Source organism: Camelus bactrianus, chromosome 8, assembly GCF_048773025.1.
Source record: "Camelus bactrianus isolate YW-2024 breed Bactrian camel chromosome 8, ASM4877302v1, whole genome shotgun sequence".
NCBI lineage: Eukaryota > Metazoa > Chordata > Mammalia > Artiodactyla > Camelidae > Camelus > Camelus bactrianus.
In genome coordinates, this window is record NC_133546.1 from 68,647,023 (window position 1) to 68,663,602 (window position 16,580).

Consider the following 16,580-nt stretch of genomic DNA (forward strand, 5'->3'; position numbering starts at 1 on the left):
TAGCCTAAAATTGCCAAGTTTCAAAAATTATACCTAGTCTTTGATGGTAAGAGTGACACTCAGCTAGTGTCCACTCTACCTGAGGTCTCTCTCTATATAGTGCTAGATGGAAACAAACGCTGCAAAACTTGCAATTGAAACTAGTCATCACAGTCAATATACAGCCAAGGATACCGCGCCTGTCACACCAAATGCTAGTCTCAACTTCATGTGTCCAAGCGCACACAGGGAATAATGTGTACCATTCTGACTTCCAGAAACAAAGAAAATTGGAAAGACAGGAAAGATTCAACTTTGGGCCATAAAATCACAATAGGACACAGGATCTGATGTTAACAAAATGCCCAGGATGACGTAAATGCCAACTGAATCTGGAAGTACCAGGTAGAATCAAGAACCACATTTCAAATGAAGCAGCAGCTTGGACTAATGATATCTGCTCTGGTTGGAAGGGAACACAGGGCTTAGATTCACAAACTATTTGCCACCCTTGTTTCAAGAGATCGATTCAGCCTGAGAATCTAATAGGTTTAAGAAGAGATAGAACAGATTCGTAGTAGGTTGTAAAGGTAGGAATGTTTGGGGGTCGGGGCAGGCATCTCCCACCTTTCAAAGAAGACACCCTAAAGGGCAAGCATGTTATCTCATCCACCAGCAGAGGTAAGGTCGGAATGAACCAGTGGTTTGATCTTGGGTGGCATTTCTAAAGTTCTTAAAACAATTTCTCTTCCAGGTAACCAGGAAAAGTAATTCTGAATTACTGAATGCAGGATATGAAGAATTTAATCATCAAGATTGGGAAGCATATTAAAAACTGGAAATGTACAAATTATCATTTAATCTGTCACGAGAGATGGCATGCTTTCTCAAGGAAAACCGTATCCACTCTGTCAAAATTCTGAAAACATAAGCAGACGTATTTACCGGTCATCGGAATCCAGGCATGTAGGTGACACTGAGAACCAGAACACAATACATTTTAACTAAAGAAAAGTCATATCCATGAAGATCAAGAAATTCTGAAGGAAAAGGCTTATTATCAAAACCCAAAACACAATCAGTGAAACATATTTTGGTTATTCCTGGGTGATAGTCAAGGTGATAGCAACCCAGATTTGTGTCCAGCTGCCCTTAAAATATTGCTCACAGATTATTTACAAGTGCAACTTACTTATTATCTGGGGAGGGTGTGGGATTGACAATATATTGGGAAACAAAGCTCTTCATTTGTTAGAAAGTACATAAAAGATGACTACGTATGCAAGGAGATGCAGGATGAATGCATACGTAAAACTCACACCGTACGTAAACTGTGGTGAGTACATAGATGCTCCAATTTCGTCTGTAACTCACAGACCCCTTTAGTTCTTAGGCACATTAGTTTTATAAGAAATCACTGCTTCCACAGTAGATAATTTTGTTGCCAATAATTTCTAAGTTGTTCCCTTAAAGAAAAGAACTGGGATATACATATCATGGAGAATCGTATTTTTCTTGTTAATGCATAAAGTTATTTCGAAGAAAGACACTATATTGGGAAAAAAGTGAAGTTGTACTCTGTGACATAACTAATTTGTTTTCCACCACAGATGAACTATGTCTTCCTATAATTTAATAGCTTTGTTGAATACTCCTTTACACGGTAGTGTGTACATCGGTAGACTGGCATCAAGGTATTCCAGCTCAGCCAGTTTTTAATGTGCTACTTAATGGAAAATGAATTCCTCTGTATCTCTTTCAAATGTTCGACTATCAAGTATATTTGCGGTAAAACTTTAATTTCAATAAAATGTAAGCACCATGTTCATAGATTTATGAGTGTTTTACTAGATATTCTTTGGATTTGCTTTATAGATGATGATAAATGATTTTAAGCATAATTTTAATGCTGCCAAAAGACAGCAACATATTAAACAGTAGTAGCAACATTTTAGCAGTAAACTTCAAAAGTAAAAACAAAATATTTCCTGATAATAGACAATCTTTTGGGAACTGACTTTCCCCCCTGGTTACAAACCCTTGGGACCACTCATGTTTGTCTCACAAATGCACAGCTTTCATCCCTATTTCCATCCCAATCCTGCCCAAAAGGGAGGAGCTGTATGATACAGGACAAGGATTCTGAATTGTGATATGGTGGGAAAGTGCCACAAAGCAAAGAATGGCAGCAAGAGATGTACCTACTCACTTTCACATCCTTGGAACTCACCAGAGGAAAACATGCTTGTTAGAGGCATGACAGGTGAACCTATTGTGAAAAGAATTCCATTGAAAGAAAATGAAAATCTAAAACTGTCACCTCTCCATAATGTGCCCTCTACCCTGGACATTTCAGTTGTGCTCTAACTTTCACAGAGAATGTAGTTTTCGATGTGGAAAGAGAAGCAGGCGAAAACTCAACCTTTCTGAAGCAAGTGCCTCTCACTCTTTGGACCATACTTTTTCTATTGGTCTTTCCCAACCAACCAGAGAAGAGCTGTGGGTCTTTCCCAACCAACCAGAGAAGAGCTGTGGGTCTTTCCCAACCAACCAGAGAAGAGCTGTGGGTCTTTCCCACCAACCAGAGAAGAGCTGCTGAGGTAAGCTGGCCTGCGTCTCCCTGCACTCTCAGAAGGCCCGTCTGGATCACAGTAGGTTCCACATGAAGTAGCCAGTATAGACCACCTGTATTTGACGTCTTGGGGAGGACCTTTCTTTGGGTTCCCAGTTTTTCCATCCTGTGTCACCTCACAAATTGATTGATAAGGGTCTGGGGAAAGGCAGCCAAGATTTGGGTTTTCTCTAATCTAGGCAAAGGGAGTAGTCGTGACTCGTATATAGTCCTGCTTTTTCCCTAGGATGGAAAAACCTGTTTAAAAGTTTGGGGTCAAAGCTCAAGGATGTTTCAATCACCCAGGTCTCCTGCCTCTTCCTCTACCACCTAGCACACGGTTTCCAGCTCTGGTGACTGGACGGAGCTTCAGGGTCCCGGCTTCTCCAATTTATTCCACCTGAGACAGAAGGCAACATGTGTACCATTTACAGCTTTTTTTGTTTATAACACCCTTTAACTGTAATAAAAGCACAAGAAACAAGAGGAAGTTCCACACAGAAAGCATTTATTATTTGTTTTTCCAGTACATCAGCATTTTAGAAAAGAGATACATTTTTAAGGAAATGAAAAATCAAGTTGAATTTTCAAAAGAGAAAAGAAAATGGCCAATTAATAAACCTATTTGGAGTTTGAAGGTGAAAGTCTGCATAGGAACAAATTAGGATTAAAGATTCTCTTTTTGATGTGCATTTTTTCCTGATTATCTCTTGATAAGCTTCATGAAAAATATGACAACCAAACTGCCTTCATACATTAGGTTAGTGATGGGGAAGGAAGAATGTATTGATTGGAAGTGAACTTAACTGTATTTGAAGATCTGGCCCTGGGAGGGAGAGGCCCCACCTCTGAAAGCCCCTGCCTCCACTTCATCCTTCTGCGGGGCTTATGCACAGAATGTGCACTTAGGGCTGGCCTTCTCCAGTGTCGCAGTGCCACTTCTATATGTATTTCTATATATGCTAAGAATTTACACGCCAGGTCCATCTTGGCCCGAGTTTTAGTAATCATAGGTTCTGCTCTTATATCATACACAATTCATTCTGAAACTTCACAACGATCTAGGCGTGTTTGGTTGCCTAAAACGCGTCAGTGTGTTCAGCCAGGGGTGTAGCGTCTTCAGGGGCGCACCCCTTTTCCTTCTCCTCCACCACATCCTTCTCTTTTCTTATTCTTACAACTGTCCCCTCCAACTTGTCCTTATGCTAGTTTTTAGGTGTCCTTTGCCCTCCTCTCCCTTGTGAGTTTATCTTCAGGGAGAAATAAAAATGCATAATCACTGTTCATGCTGGTGACTGATGCTGAACAGAGAAAAGCTGTCACACCTTCCGAAGATGCGGGGTGTTGTTTTGACTCTTTGTGCTTCACATGATTGGCGCAAAGGCATTTCTATCTCTTTCACGGTCTAGAACTATATTACCTAAGCTCTCTGGATCTCTGTTGCCTCTCCTGCAAAAGGAGTTAGGTCTACCACTAACACTGTATTAATTCACTGATTGATTCATTCAATAAATACTTATTCTACTGACCTGGGTACTTTTAAGGCACTTCAGGTAAAGAAACCAAAGATCTACCTATTTGGATTCCCTGAGAACCATGGTAATAACCTGTGAATGAAAACACCTTTTTAAAAATCCACTTAATAAAACTCTGCAAACAACAAATCCTCATTCTTCTTCTTGCCTGTTTCTGTTCTCTGAGTTTCCACAAATACCATTTATTTTCCACTTAAGCTGATCTCTTCTTTTGTGATCTGACTCAATCTTTTGTTTTACTGCTTGCAAAACAAAAGGGTTCACTATGTTACTGGGAAGAATGACCTATAAAAGTCCTTGCAGGAAGCAGTCATTATTTTTAAGTCATATTTTCTCACATCATCCTTTGAGAAGGTGTCATCTACTCACCCTTGCAACTAGGCAAACTCACTGTTCTCTTGGCATACGCGTATTAGAGAAACTTTCGGTGCTTATCCATAGCTCATAACACGTATCTCAAATGTGTTAGGGAAATTAGGAATTACACTATAACTGAATTGAATGTAAAACACTTTGTCGTCTTATTTTTAGTATTTTATGTACATCTACCTTTGCAAAGCGTACACTAAGGAAGGAAGTGGTATTGAGTGAGAGAAGCATTAAGAATTAGTTCTTAATGCACAGTATGCTAATTTAAACTTCAAATTTTAAATCTTAATTAAAGTGACTGATTAAAACATAAACTTGCTTTTGATTCATACAGTTTTCACCTAGTATTTATGGCTTGACTGTGAACATGGTAAAGCAGCTGTGTCAGCATTTTCCAGAACACTATTCCTGCCACTTCCCTTAAAGGATGCCGGGGTCCTAAGTCTCTCCAGCAAAGGGGCTCCTCTGTATACACAGATCTACCGTAAGTAGGTTACTGTCGGTCTATCTGAACTGGGGCTGTTCTCCTGGTAACCAACTTTTAACTCAGGAGACTACTTAAAATAGACAAAGTTTTAGGACAGCTGTGTGACATAATTAACAATCAAATGGTTTCAGATGAACTATAATTTTATTAGCTATTAAAGTAAAAAACTAGAGACTTGTAACAGTGCTTTGCTGAGATATAGTTCTTACAAATTCTTCAGAACAGTAAGTTCCCTCATTACAATTATTTTAATCTGTTTGATGAGTTGTCCATCTACTGCCTACATGTGTCTAGGAGACACATAAAACTGTTTCTGAAAACAGTATTAAAGGGCAAGTCATGAAAAACCCATTTGGTTACTAGATTTTCTTCAAGGACTCTACTTGTTATTAGCTAAGAAAAAGTCTTACCATTCACTATCCTATACAAATAAAAACACCAGTTAAAGGCCAGTGATAAGAAGAAGAACAGGTCATTTATTTTCAGTAACCAAACCTTCTGTCACCAAATCACAGGGACCAAACGACCCAAGAGCGGGTGAGTCTATGCGGTAATAATACAGTCTTCAAAAGATAATGACATTCACATTCTCAACAGCACAGACAGGACCATTTAATTTCTTTAACAGAAGACAATCACTTGCACAGTGTCATAATAAATAAATATTTCTATACTAAGACACAGTATGAGAGAAGCAATTCGGAAGACAGTAACGGGCTCACAAGCGCTAATCCAATCAGCTGGGAGGTACTTTCCTAAATGAGGTACTAGGGAAAAAAATCGCTTGAAATTCATTTCAAAGGTTACGGTCTTTAAAAATCAGGGCGGAGGGGAAGTACAGAGAATAATTTTATTTTCTAATTTTATTCTAAAATACAAACAAGACTCCTTAAGATTATGTCAACAGAACTCGATGTATTTTTGTTTCCAAATTCCTAACATGAAAGTCATAAATATTAGGCTTGAAACTGCTGACATTTGATCAAAACTAACAGCACACAAAGAAAACTGTTTTAAAATTATCAGTTACACGAAACAAGCAATTCCTAAGTACAGGGCTCTTGAATACAAAGCTTATAAAAGAGTTCTACAATTACCAAAATCTCAGAGGCCAAAAAAGATACTAGCAATTTTTTTTAAAAACAATGCTTTGAAGCAGAATACTAGTTTAAATTATATGAAACAACCTGGACAAGATTCTGATGCAAAATCACAACTGAGATGAGGATGAAAGAATATCTGAATTCAGCCCAGTTAAACCACAGAGCCACCTAAAGCCTATTTCCTTTTCCAAATGAAACAAGAGTTATCTCAAAACTTTTAAGCTTTTAAATGATCAGCATTTCCTTTATCTGTCTGTGGAATATAAGAACATATTCTTAAAGCAAGACGATGTGAAAAAAAAGCAAAATAAATCTGTGCAGGACACTCTGCCTGCTTTATCACAGACTGCATCAATACATTAAGGCTCCTTCCAGAATTCTAGAACTTCAGGTGAATTCTATTCAAACTAAGACACTGCAGAACAGGGGGGATAAAATTAAAATTTCCACCTCTGATGGAAACTTCCATGAATTTCAGAAAAAGTGAGCAAAGTATACAGCTTTCAGATGAAAAACATCAGTGCCTTGATCACTTTAAGTGCCTTAATTTTTTGAAACAATTTAAGCAAAGGTTTCTTTATTCCAGTTATCTGGTACTGTGCCATCTTGAAAAAAAAAAAAAGCAAGAATTCTGCATTTTTTAAAAAAATCTCTTTTCCTAGAGAACAATTACGATGGATTTAAGGTAGTCTGCTGGCAAAGAATGAAAAATGTCAGAATCTGTGCAAGAGTAACAAGTATTAGAATGATGAGAAGTTTACCAGTTACAGCCAGATACAGGGAAATATTTTTTAGGTCCCAAATTCACAAATGTAATTAGCCTTAAATGAACAAAAAGCCATGATTAATAAAATCTGTTCACTTTGTTTAAGTGATTCTAACCTGATGGTGGAATGGTTGACTCTCAGGGGCTCACTCCCTACCTCGTGCCGCGGCAGGGACTCTCGGCTGCAAGCTCATTGCAGCAGCTACTTTAACAGGTTCTGCAGCATGGCCGTGGCATAGGTGGGCCTGGCCTGTCTGCTCTCAATTGCATTCTGGAGGTACTGGATGCCTCCACAGCGTTCCCAAATCTCTTCGAATTGTCTTGGCAAAATCTCAGCACCACGCTTTCGAGTCAGGCCCGTCTCTTCGAGATTCAGCTCACACATCTCCATGTCATCCTTACCTGCACAGGTGAGAAGTCAGAATCAACGCACCTCTCTGCAGAACCATTTAGCACTAACTTTTTTCTTGAAATGTCTCATCAATTCTCATAGATTTGAGAACCTTTAAAGCTTTATTTCCTTTCTCAAGATTTAAATCTGCTTATTATTAGTAAGTTCACCAGACACAAACCAATCCTCCACCAAGTACACTCTGGAAATGTATGAATACTGCAGTGGGTCAAACATATTACCAGGGCTAATAAAAATGCTATCTCCTTAAACCATTTACAAACTAACTGATGTAGACACCAATGAAAAGGTTCTTAGGACACAGGCTTCTATGTGCTCTACCAGGACATAATTAATCCAAGCAATTTCACATTGTAAGTTGTCCTCAATTAACTGGAAATGTGATTTAATTACAAGGCTCCATACCTCAACCCTGAAATTTAATGAATTATTACGTTATCTATCACACTGTCTCATTCAGGGGGTTCATAATCCTTTTTTGCTTTCTGAATTATTTTTTTTCATGTGAATCATACCCACCAGCCACAAGAAGGATGGGTGGCTTGTCAGGGTGAAGCTCCATCTGCCGGGCAATCCACGGTCCGTCAAAATGGGCGTACCACCAGCCTTTTTTCTTATTTTGCGGGTCTTTGTACTGGTCCGCAGGGCGGATGAACGGGATGCGGAAGAAGCGCTGCTGCCGGTTCATTTCGATCTCCTGCTGCCGGGCAGGGAGCTGGGCCGCGGGGTTCTGCTGAGCTGCCACAGAGAACAGGGAGAGTCAGAGCTGCAGCCTGAGAGAGAGTGAGAGCTGCCTGAGTCCTAAACTGCACCACAAATTAAAAAAAAAAAAAAAAAAAAGGAAGAAGAGGGGTTCCTAGTAGTAGACGTAAAACAAAATGTAAATATGAATTGCCGGTAAATGAATACAATTTCTTTCCCTGAAGAAGCTCCTTGGCATGGCAAACGCACACCCTCCCACCCTCCACCACCATCAGCACCACCAACAGCAGCAGTACCACCACCACCCAGCCCCGGGCAGAGTCCCACAAATGACCGCACCTGCGCCCAAAATGAACTCACATGGCAGGAAAGCAAACCAGTCTTGTTTACTAGGTTTGTATTTTTCCTCCAGAGAGTTCAAAATGAAGGCTGCAGAATAACATTTATGGGACTAACTCATAATAAAACAAACAGTAATTTGACAAATCTAAAAGATTACAGATGTTTGTCAATTATTGTAATTTAATCACAATTTCCTCAAAAAAGTGGAAGGCATAAAAATTTTCTCTTTTGCCAGCTGATTTTGAGATTTAAAATGGCCAAGATAACAGATTTTTACTTATTAAGACTTAGACAACTTTAAGACAATAACAAAATGGTAACAGTAAGCATGAACTCTCACTCAGAATTACTTACTCTGAAATCACATTTCTGTTGGAATAAAATCCACTGAAGTAAGTGGAAAGTGTATAATATTTGGTTCTTTTTGCTAATAGAGAAGAAAAATCCTTGCTTTTCTGCTAACACTCGGTAATGAGCTCATACCAATCTTTCTTCCCTTGCTCAATTACTAAACAGTTCTTTTTTTTTTTCCCTAAAAATATAAACAGTCCTCTGGGGCAATGACTTTACATCTTCAGGAGCATAATTCTGGTAAAGCTGTTTAATATGCTCTATACGCACAACTTTAAAGGTGGACCAATCATTTACTGCAGCTCAGTTAAAAATCTTCACTGAAAAGTTAAGTATGTCAATGAAAAATTATATAAGTCAAGGACAGTCACATGGCTTTTGTAAGACTTCCCAAGTACTGAAAGGATCAAATTACTTTCATTCTACTTTTTACACCAATAGCAAGAGCTTCATAGCAGCTGAATCTATTCCTGTGCAAACCAGAGAAAGCAGAAAGCAGTTAGCACAGCTGTATACCCCTAAGAAAGGATGAAACAGAGGCCCAGTTTTGTTAGTGACTTAAAAAGCTGTGTCACCTTTAGCATGTTATCAGAGATGAGTTTATTTATTCTCTTTCCTGCTCCCTCAAAGCTGCTTACAGTTCAGTGTTTCCATTTCAAGTTTTAAAAACTACCTACTTTGCAGAAAATACACTAACTCAAAACTAAGACATTTTATAAAAGGATTTAAAAAGGAAAACCTTCCCTCCATCTTAAGCAGTGAATTAGAATTCAATGTCCTGTTGACAGGAAACTTACCACGATATTGATGGCGACCGATCAGATTAACCTACATTTTTTCTTTTAAAATAATCTCCTGTGACTCAATATATTGGGTAAAATTAAGAAACCCAAAGGAGAGTCTTTGATGGCTTTTTCTAATAATGTGAGAAATGAAATTATATTAGGGAAGCCTGGAAATGAATATTCATCTGGAAACATTAAAAGTTTGAAACTAACCTTCTAAATAACTGACTATTCTTTCACATCCAATTGTGTTATCTTCAAAAAAGTGAATAACTTTCAAATGTAGCCCTGTAAATTACTAGAAACTCTAAAAAAAACCATGTCCAACCAGTTGGCAAATAACTATGGCATTATATTCAAGTCATTACTGCTCAACTGATTTCTAGAAGAAATTCACTGTACAGTAAGATGACTCCAAGCTCTTAAAGTATCAAAAAATGAGCATCATAGGAAGCTATAAAAGTAAAAACAATCTCCTCTTCCTATTAAGAGGTATCCTATTAAGCTTGTGTATATTATCATGCAAAACTCAAATCTTTTTGGACAGAAAAGCTTATACCATCACAGTGTTTGAAACCAGCACCTAAAGTTAGTCTTTATTCTAAAAGATCAGCTGCTTATTAAGATAAGAGTTTTGCTACAATAAGAATTGCGTATACTCAGTTTAAAATGCTAGTTTTTTAAAAAAAGGAAGAAATTTGATAAAACAACAAATTAATTAAATTTTATTCTGCGTATATATTTTGGAGTGATCCAAATGAAAGCTTCATCCCAAATTAAATATCTTAGGACAGATAAACCAACATTAATGTATTATAATCTCCTTAAAATTGTAGCAAAACAATGTTTAATACAAGTTAGTATTTATAAAGTATTTTTAACCCATCTTCCAGTTAGCTCATGAGTTGCCACCCATTGACTTACGTGAATTGTTCAAAAATGGTGCAAAATCTGTGAACAAATATTTTAGGTTGAAGAAAAGATAAAAATGCCAAAGTGTTAAATGAGCATTCTTCTAATTTGTAATGCCTTCCCCATCAACTGAGAATAAATATCCTGTCCATAGCCAAACACTCCCAGAATTATCTACAGGTAGATGCTGCTTTCTGATTTTTTTTTAAAGCTATTTTGTATTTTTTAGGAATTTCTTCTTGATAGACATACAAAGAGGACCAAAATTTAATTTTGGCACACAGTAATATCTAAACAAAAATCCAAAACAACGACTTAGTTAATAACCATTATAGTACCTTTAAAGCACTGCTAGAATTTTTGTAGGAAAAAAGAGAATGACTAATAAATTCATCCAAAAATATATGCATTAGAGAAAAAGCACTGCCACATTTATATATACTCAGTATTATTTCATTTCTTCACATAGTCTGAAGTCTTAAACTCATGCCGTTTTGTTTTTTGTTTTTTTTTTTTTTAGGAACTAATAAATAAGACTGTTCTCCAAAGCCATTGTTTTAAGCAACTAAATACTGTAAATCTTTATGGGTGACTTGCCACTGCCCCCAAACTTATTTCTGAAACCTCCTTCTGTGGTAACGGTGAGGCGAGCATGCTCCCTGGGTACAGCACATAGGAAAAGGGGCGGAGCCTCCCAGCTCCGAATTCGAGGCATCAACCATGATTTGTCAATGTACCACTCTTCAAGGCAATAATACCACGTTATATTTCCATTACTTGTAAGTTATCATTTTATTTTCTCATATTAATGAATTCTAACCCTTCTAAACATTAAACCACAGAGCAGTTCCTTGTCAGAGGTCAAGCAGCTGCACTATTAGGAAACCACCTAAAGCAGAGAATTTTCCCAAGTGAGCCTTTAAGCATCATGGGGTCCTTCGCCTTTCCCTTTAACTGTACTCCTGCATCAGAATGAATCTACATGAGAGGAAAATAAAGAGAAAAATAAAAAGGTTTTTTTCTAAGCAGAAGTTACATTTTATCCTGAAAATGGCCTGTAATCAAATTCTCTGAAGGCTATATATACGTGGAGTGTGTTCACCCACAATTTCTAATTTGTTCATATACCTGGATGGGATTCCTGGGAAAACTTCTTCATCACTCTCTTGTTCTTCCAAATATTTTGTTACAAATGGAAACAGTATAAGAAGCAGTAAGGTAAGCCATGATGTGTTATTTGCTCCTTTGGGGGCAAAGCTGGATGAGTAAGGTACCAAAGTTTGGTTTGACACAAAAAAAATACAAGAAATATGTATATTCATTAAAAATGTATGTGCCAAATATGACAAAATAAATTTCTTTTTGTTTTAAGAAGTGCAATCATTCAGATGTATAAATTTTGAAATAAAAGACAATGAAAGTCTATCAGCTAAAGGTCATGATTAGAAAATTACAGCTAAAAAGATTATAGCTAAAAAGAACAGCTCTTCATTTTTACAAGACAAAAGCTAACTGCAGTTAGAAACTTGGTACAGACAGTAGTCATCCTGTCGTCTTCAATTCCCAGAGACAAATTTTTAAACTGGAGAAGAGAGTGGTGGTCACAAGAAGATGGATGTTTAGACAGCCTTCCACCTGCCACTTCTTAGTTGCAAGCAATCTCACCGCCCTTCCAGGAGCAGTATATTGACGGATGACACCCCGTGAACAGCCACTGGCATGAACAGCTCTCTTCCTGATAACACTTCCCTCCCTCAATCTAATCTTTGCAACAATTTAGAAATGCTAGAACTCCACCATTTAATTACCTTTCACTAAACATTGCTTATTTGCTAGGAAGGTGGTGAGGGAGGCAAAATATAAATGTGAGCTCATTTTCTTAGTCAACTTGAATCAAACATTGCTAACCTATACTATCAAGTGTTGCGAATATACCTCTTTTTTTAAAAAAGGACATTAAATATGCTGTCACCTTGACATTAACCAGAATTAACCTAATAAACTGTGCCAGTTTAAAAGTAGCAAGTTGAACAAATGAAATTCCAACTGTTGCTTTTAAAACTGAAAAGACACTTATATACCACAGGTATTCTCAATTAATGTTAAAGCTTTTCCTAGGTCATGTCTATCCTGCTCTTTTTTCCAATTCCAGGTGTACAACTTTGCCTTTTGCATTACAAAGTAACAAAATTCATTTTTAGAATCTCAGTCAAAAAACCAAATCTTGATCTAGGCAAAGCTCTGATCTAAACCAAGGTACTATTTCTCACTCTTGCAGTTTCACAGTATTATAAAATAATATTGGCAGTAAACATTCTTCTTTTTTTCATAGTAATCTTTGCATTTCCACACATAATCTTTACAAATATGTGTATATGTGTATGTGGAATCAATACATATTGACATGATTACACAACCTGCTCAGTATAGACAAGATTATTCTTACCTCCAGAATTTATCTTAACAAGTAAATTCGGTACTTTTAAACAAATGTGACTTTAAAGATGTATCTAACAGAAGTAATGCTTTGAAAGATAAAATATCATGGTTATGTTAGTTACCAGGTTCAGATGATCACAGGTCTACAAATAAGAGAAAACTTATGTTGGATATTTTGTTCAAATGCCTTATGTATAGTTACATGTCATTATATATATAGGAATATCCAAAAGTACAGATTTGTTTTTACCATAATCAGTAACAGACTTTGGAGCACGTTGTTCTGTTTCAGTATTTCTCTTCTTGTTCTTCGATTTCCAAGCATGGTACACTTTCAGTCTCCTGTGAAATTCCTCTCTGCAAGCTGCCAGGAGTTCAATATCTATCAATTATATAGAGAGAGCCAAAAACAAAGGGATTAGCATCCTAACTTAGTCATCTAGCATAATTATTCTGTGCCACAAACACCTTTTTAAATAAAGTTTTCATTTTCAAATAGTAAAGAATCAAAAGTCAGCTAACTATTGATAAAGATGAACATTTTACAGCATTATTACCTTTTCTATTTACAGAGCGTTTCCTTACACATTATTACTATCTTAGATCATTTGCTCCCCACAAGAAGCCTGCACTACATAGGTCTTCTAGAGATGAAGAACTTGAATCAGAGAGGTTAAGTCACTTATCCAAGGTCACAGGCCACGACAGTAGAATAAGAAGTAACCGAGCTCAAAGGCAAGCTAGATTTACACCCAACACATTTTGGATATTTTAATTATGCAGATAAACTCAGTGAGGAGAGGGAGAACACAGTGCAGGGTTCTGTATGACCGTGACACTTGAGGCGCTGGTTACAGTGTCCTGAACGCAAACACTATGACTGACACAAGAACAGAACTGTGTAGTATCCTCCAGGTTACTCTGTTCTGTTGGAAGGAAAATAGCTTTAAAAAGAAAGGACTCCATTGCCATTTTGTTTTTTTAATTTCCATTCGTGGACCAAAACATTCTGATATCTAGGTATTTAACCATCATTAGTAACATTAACATAACCCAAACTATAATTTCTCTATGCTTTTCCTCTGACCTAGGCAAGAAGACAGGCAAAATGAATTTAACTTAGTAAGCATATCTTTCTTCCAGCTTTGTGAATAGACTAGGTCTTCAAGGTGAGAGTAACAAAGAGAATGGCTTAAACTAATTTATATGAAAAAAAAATCCCACGCCAATCCAGTCCAGAGCCTTCCCATTCTCCATCCTCTCCTTTCACTCACCACAAGAAGTATTGATGGTGTCACGCAGTTCTGCGTATTTCCATTTACTGAGATCATGTTTCTTGGTACCGGCAGCTGCCTTGGTGGCTTGTACAGCAGGTCCTCTGTAATTATTATATATTTTTGTATAATTTAAACTAGAAATATGAATGAAACGTTGACTAAACAGGCAAGAAAGTGAGCACAAGTTTGAAAACTGGAAATAACTATTGGAAAAAGACATAATAATTTTTGTATCTTTGACAGATGAGATTAAGAAAGGTGTAACAGGATGCCCAGGTAAATTAAAATTTTCCAGTGTGCCATTCAATAGCCATATTCAGTTTTATCAGAACTTCTGATTCCAATATTCTAGTACCAGGGACCTCCCCCAGACCTCAGTTTAAATGTTCCAACTCATGGATAAATGAACATCTAAAGCTAAAGAATACATTTATATGTGTATCAACAAATGACTGGATAAAGAAGTTGTGGTATATACAATGGAATACTACTCAGCCACAAAAAAGAATGAAATAATGCCATTTTGCAGTAATCTGGATGGACCTAGAGATTATCATACTAAGTGAAGTAAGTCAGAAACAGAAAGACAAATAACATATGATATCACTTATATGTGGAATCTAAAAAACTGATACAAGTGAAGTTATTTACAAAACAGAGACGGACTCCCAGATGTGGAAAGCAAACTTATGGTTACCAGAGGGAAAGGAATGAGGGGAGGGATAAAATAGAAGTTTGGGATTAGCAGATACAAATTACTATGTATAAAATAACAAGGTCCTAATGTACAGCACAGGAAACTATATATATTCAATATCTTGTAATAACATAATGAAAATATGGAAAAGAATATACATATATATAACTGAATCACTATGCTGTACACCAGAAACTAACACGACACTGTAAATCAAATATACTTCAATGAAAAAAAAAATACATTTATATATATTCCTCAAAATCAGAAGAGAAATCCTCAACATATTCTAAGATCATGAGAAGCACATGAAAGGTTTGTTTATGAGCCAATCAGCCAAGCCCCAGCCACTGGCCCAGAGTCTGGCCAGGCATCTGCTTACAAAGTCCACAGGGGAGTGGCCCAACTGCCAGCCTCTGTCATTACAGACAGGCTAAAAGAGCTGCTGGAGCCTGGAAACTCCTGTGACCTTTGTGCTTCACTGTTAGAAGATTCAGAAAGGTTTGGTGGGCAGATAAAACCTCACCCTCATATTCAATGAGTAATAATATGACAACCAGTAAATTAAAGGAAAAGGTTGTAGGTCCTAAGACAGATAACAGAGATTTCAAAGGGCACAGTGTTTTACCTTGCCCTGAGTAGTAGGAACATTTGAATAGGGAAAGAAGAAATATAAAACAGATATATATTAAATATAAAAAATGAAAATAATAAATAATTTTAAATAAAAAATTTATTTTAAAAATAAATTTATTATTTAAAGAATAACTTTAAATTAAATGGGATAAAATCAACCTTTTCATAGTGCTACTGATAGCTTGATTTGCTTCTATTCATGTAATGTGAAATAATTATTCAGAAAATTTTCTTTTCTTTGATATCATTTTTTCAGCAAAAGATTATACCTGCCACATAGCAGACACTGAGAATAAGCTGCCAGTGAATTTTAAGCTCAATGTAACGAAGAATTTAAACACATCATATTTCAAGATATGAAAAGAAGATGGAACAGTATTAAAAGACTTAAGTATGAAAGAACTAAAATATCACTTCTCGGGTATCACACAAGCATTTCCACCTTTGTGGTCCACTACTTGGAAAACCTTCCTCTTAAAGAGGCATGATCACAGTATAGGATCTGAAAATGAGCTCGTATTTTTTCATCACTGTACATTCTGAAAGGCAGCAGCAATCTTGGCAAACAACCAAGACGCATTTAATGAGACTGTTGTCATTAAAAAATGATGCTTAAAAATATGTATCCTCTTTCCTGAAATAAAGAAAATAATTCCTGCAAAATTAAGCTTAATAATAAAATAAGGTACTTTTTGCTTCTTTAAAAGGCCTGTTTATGCTTTCCTTTTAGAGAATAAAAAAGAGCATACTTTACATACTCAAAAATTGTTAGGTGATTTTCAGTCACATATAAGCCTTGGCTAAAGGCTAATGTGTGACCATTTAGTCCTTTCTGCATTTTTATGGTTAAAATTTGTTTCAAGTTTATTGCAGAATCTCTTTTCCTAAGCTGTATGACTGGCCATTCTCCTTGTAGCTTTTTCTTCTTAATTGCTTTGCTCAAAGAGCCAGCTGTGGGTCAGCAAGGTGTCTCTGTTACCCTTAACAATAAATTATGCTTTAACATTATTCAAATACTCTTTTTTCTTTTCTACATCCCAAAACCACTGTTCAATAAACTAACAAAAAAGTTCTCCTTTCTTCCTAGCTCCTCTGCCAGTCTTTCTTGAAGAGCAGCTGAAATTACAGGGTTTTGCTGTTGTTTCCTTTCCTTTTGAAAGAGAAAGTGAATTTACCT

General features: G+C 36.6%; 2 protein-coding genes across 10 annotated transcripts in view; one reads left to right on the forward strand and one right to left on the reverse strand.

Moving 5' to 3' along the window:
• Positions 1-1,785, forward strand: part of IMPG1 (interphotoreceptor matrix proteoglycan 1) — a 101,384-nt gene extending 99,599 nt beyond the window's left edge. Inside the window, exon 17 of the mRNA XM_010972875.3 lies at positions 734-1,785. Coding sequence (XP_010971177.3) covers positions 734-811 — 78 coding nt within the window. The 3' untranslated portion in view covers positions 812-1,785. The remainder of the gene's footprint in view (positions 1-733) is intronic.
• A 3,652-nt stretch (positions 1,786-5,437) lies between these two features.
• MYO6 (myosin VI) overlaps positions 5,438-16,580 on the reverse strand; it is a 127,110-nt gene continuing 115,967 nt past the window's right edge. For 7 of the 9 annotated variants that reach the window (XM_074368712.1, XM_074368718.1, XM_074368717.1 and 4 more), the window contains 5 exons: positions 14,068-14,171; positions 13,044-13,175; positions 10,367-10,393; positions 7,782-8,000; positions 5,438-7,252 (listed from right to left, as the gene is read on the reverse strand). In XM_074368712.1, the coding sequence (XP_074224813.1) occupies positions 7,053-7,252; positions 7,782-8,000; positions 10,367-10,393; positions 13,044-13,175; positions 14,068-14,171 (682 nt within the window). In that variant the 3' untranslated portion in view covers positions 5,438-7,052. The remainder of the gene's footprint in view (positions 7,253-7,781; positions 8,001-10,366; positions 10,394-13,043; positions 13,176-14,067; positions 14,172-16,580) is intronic. The other 2 variants (XM_074368715.1, XM_074368720.1) reach the window with 1 other exon arrangement.